This window comes from Argiope bruennichi, chromosome 1 (genome assembly GCF_947563725.1).
Source record: "Argiope bruennichi chromosome 1, qqArgBrue1.1, whole genome shotgun sequence".
In the NCBI taxonomy this organism is placed as follows: domain Eukaryota; kingdom Metazoa; phylum Arthropoda; class Arachnida; order Araneae; family Araneidae; genus Argiope; species Argiope bruennichi.
Genome location: NC_079151.1, coordinates 125,266,650 through 125,270,841, shown reverse-complemented (window position 1 = coordinate 125,270,841; position 4,192 = coordinate 125,266,650). Strand labels below are relative to the sequence as shown.

At 26.6% G+C, this 4,192-nt stretch overlaps 1 protein-coding gene across 1 annotated transcript; it reads right to left on the bottom strand.

Annotated features, from left to right (window-relative positions):
* Positions 1–1,361: 1,361 nt before the first annotated feature.
* Positions 1,362–2,708, bottom strand: LOC129974968 (polyribonucleotide 5'-hydroxyl-kinase Clp1-like). Its single transcript, XM_056087797.1, has one exon. The coding sequence runs from the start codon at positions 2,706–2,708 to the stop codon at positions 1,362–1,364; it is 1,347 nt and encodes a 448-aa protein (XP_055943772.1).
* Positions 2,709–4,192: the final 1,484 nt, after the last annotated feature.

The following is a 4,192-nucleotide window of genomic DNA, read 5'->3' as shown; positions in this document are numbered from 1 at the left end:
GAAATTTTAAAAATTTAAGGCAAAAAATATTTTTTGTGGAATTTAGTATGAAATGCATGCAAATAGTTTACATACACTCACAAAACTAATAATTTCAAATATATTTTTAAAATATGGATATTGATGTAGGAAGGGATTATTATGGATTAGAAATGCCACAAAAATATTTTGGATTATAAAACTTTTTACATCATATATTTAATAATTTGACATTAAATAATTTCAATTGATTAAATTTTACTGAATTGATGTATTAAGTGTAAAAACTTTCAAATAAAAATTGAGACTTTAAAAATTCTTTCTTAATGGAAAAGAATAATGAAATAATTAAAAATTTTATTATTAAAATTCTGACATTGTTAAAATGATTTTTAACTGATACCAATTAGATTTTCAAAAATAAAATGCTACTGAATGAAAAGAATTATGTAATATCTCTATTTAAGAAATGGACTTTACCATTAAGTACTAATACATAGTTTTATTTTAAACATAAAAAAAACAAAAACACTGTGGAATATTCATTAATGTATCATGCAAATTATTTAGCCATCAGAATATTTTGTGCTGTATTCAATTTATTGGGAGATTCTTAAGAATTAAAATTTTATCATTCATGTAAAAGAATAGAATTTTTTGATTTAAAAGTATAAAAAATTAAATATATAACCAAGCATAAATTCATGTATTTCTTAATAGAATAATTCAATGAGGATAACTTTAAAAAATGCATCATCAATTCCTTGCTTTTTGTTTAACCCAATTTTTAAAATCCCTAATATTTCCTCCAGAAAAGTGTCAAGAATAATTTACAATGTTTCATACGCAAACAAATTTTTAGTATTTTTATTCACACAGAATTTATATACAGAATATAAAAAATGTAACATATTTCAAATGCTTCTTTTTTTGGCTTACTTAAAGAGAATTTTTAAAAAGAAACACTTTCATAGTTTTATTAATTAGATAAATACCACATATTGAAAAAAATTACCAAATAAGAAAATATTAATTGTTTATTTATTACTTACTTTACCATTCTGTACGATGAATTGAATACAGTTGTAAAGAATCTTATATATACCAACAATTATATATATATATATAGAATATTAAGATGTTTAGAATACATATATATATATATATATATTCTAAAAACTGCCATCATTCATCTAACTATTTAATGCTGTTCATTAATATTTCAATATTTAGAATTAAAATTTTTAATGCTGTTAGAAAATATGATATAAAATGCAGAATTTAAAAAAAATTAATAATGACCAAGTTAAAATCAAAAAGGTGAAATTTCTGTTTCTTGCTCTACAAACATTAAAACTGAGAAATAACCCTGCCATAGAACATTAATGGCATTTCTTAATTCTGGTTTCTCCCAATAAAAAAATTTTCTTTTTAAGAGGACTAGGCTGAGGAGATAAAACTCTAATTCTATTTCTTGCAATATCTACACCAGTGATGCAAATGAAGCCAATCACTGGCATATATATTATATCTTCATGCTCATCATCAGCAGAACTCAATCCAAGAATTTGATCGATTAATTTTGGGCTAAGAAGTACAGGCATAAGTTCAAGATCATCTTGCTTTATATCATCCAGCGCATAAGAGTACCTGTTTATTGGTCTAGCTTGAACTTTAAATACTTTTATATCTGAATATTTAATTTCAAATGTAAAAGGTTGAACCTGATTAATAGGTCCATAGAAATATTTACGAATACAAGCTTCTCTGTCCTCACTTTTTTCATACCTATTTCTTTCAACATCACCCTCCATTTTGGGAATAAAAATGACATTCACTCTTGAGGGCATGTCTTTTTTTAATTGTAAGTACAAAGGCTCTTCCTGCAGCACACATAAAATATCAATTTCAAAATTCATAGCTACAAGAGTGATGGCAGCATATCCATGATGTAAGATTTCACTTTTTGACCAGTCACAGCCATTAATAATCACACCAGAAGTTCTGACATTTTGGTTTGCCCGTCTCAGACGTGATTGAATAATTTGACTAAGTCTTTGCACTAGAAGAGAATACAACCTCATTTTTTGCCATGGACTCCTATATCCATACTGGTAGACTTGAACAGCATGGTCATCGAAACCAGAAACTATATCGGAAGGTTTCTTAACAGTGAGGATCCCAATGGTACTTGGAAGGGAAATGGAATTCTGTCCTACATCAAGATCTATAAATAAAGGACATCGTCCCAGTCGAACAGCATAATTAAGCAACAATCGACATAATGCATTTCTATTAACATCATTTGGGCCAACAATAAATATAACAGGCCCTTTCTTGTTTTCAGCTACAGCTTGAAGCCTGTGTTCTTCTAAAGAAGCATGAAGCACTACATTGAGAATCATTTGAGTGTTGGTTATAATATAAGCATCTTCAGGTTTTCCACTTAGTTTTATAACACAACCATGCCAAGTGAATACAGCAATAAAAGAATTTGGTGACAAAAAATACTTTTTATTTAGTTCCATTTCAGACCCATATATCTCAGCCAGACCACTGGAGAGTTCTATTTTAACATCAGAATTTTTTCCAACTACTATACGAAGTTCGTTTTCGGGTTTGAGTTCAAATGAAGATTTACTATTTGCAGCACTATTTCTCGCCTGTAAGCGAAGTTCACTTCTAACTTCGCGGTTAAATGTTTGTTTATTATATCTATTTTCGGACATATTAAATAGGTATAATTCTGCTAAAGTTAAGATTTTAGGATTTTTGAAAGAAGCAGAAAGAACTAAATTCGCCAAATTTTTATTACAATTTACTTCTTAAGAGTTGCGCAGCACTTTAATGTAAAATACAATGATACAATACAACAAATTATATTTGGAAAATTCGAGTTTAAGTTACTTCTTTACTTTGCGCTGTTTTTCGAAATTTACTGTTTATTATTATACGAGTCTAACTTCCTCCTTTTCAAAACATTTTAATTAAAAACAAGACAAACCAGTTGATGTTCCAATCACATTGCGCACGATCTAAACAAACATTGGACGAAGCGCCTGAGAGGAAAAGTTGAAGTTACTTCACTTCACATTATGCCCAAAATTTTACTAGGGTAAATTATAGGGATTTTTTTTGAATAGCGGGGGGGGGGGATTTATGTTTAAGTGTTCCAAATGTAAGATTTTGTGCAATGCTGTTAAAATTTTAAAATGGGATAGTTACACCAATAAATCAAATTCAAGTTTGGGATTAAAAATGCAGTTATCATTAATTCCAAGCAAATTTAAAATTGAACGTAGTACCAGATTTTAGTGTACTATATATAAAAGCAATGATATTATTTAGAAACGAAATATAATGCTGGAAAAAAATTTATTTACGATTTTGAATTAAAAATGTGATTTTGTAGTGATCGTAACGTAGTTGTTAACTGGCTTATATGCTATTTACACAATTCACTACAATTTAAAAAGCAGATTTTTCTGATATTTTAAATAGAAATAAGACTATCTACAAGTCATTCGCATTACTTTTTTTTTGTTTTTTTTTGTTATGACTGTTTTATTTAGTAATGAAGTATTCGTTTTACTACCTTATCTATTGCTTCCGAAGAAACTAACACATTTTTTGGAAGAGAAAAGGTTATTAAATTTTGTTTCAATGTAATGTAGTAAATGAAATTAACGTTTATGAATTATTTTTACTCAGATGTTGATACATTTCAATTCTTGAAATAATATGTTTATAAATTCTGCCTTTCTGTTAATACCTGAGGAAACATAAAAGTACCAAATTTCTATCACTATTTTAACAATGTTAAAAATTTATAAATGAAATATTCATGAAAAAATCAAATTGGTTTAAATTTGATTACACCAATAAAAACATTGTTTCAAATTGTGCCTAAATTTTTTAAAAAAATTATTAAAAAGTTAATTTTACATAATGATGCAAAATAATCAAGTATATTTTAAAATTAAGTCTATCTGCACTGGTGTGTGATATAATAATGCTATATATATTTAATGAAAGGTAAAGTAAAGAAAAATTAGTAAGACATGAACATTTTAGTTTTATAAAAACCATGAAGATTTAATCAGAAAAGAAACATGCATTTTACATGAAACTCTTTATTCAAATAAATTATTTTAAATACACTGAGTAAAAATATATTTGATGACCTTTTTGTAAAAAAATAATCATTTTAATT

Coding starts and splice junctions, on each gene's coding strand:
- LOC129974968 (XM_056087797.1), bottom strand. CDS start 2,708: ATGTCCGAAAATAGATATAATAAACAAACATTTAACCGCGAAGTTAGA.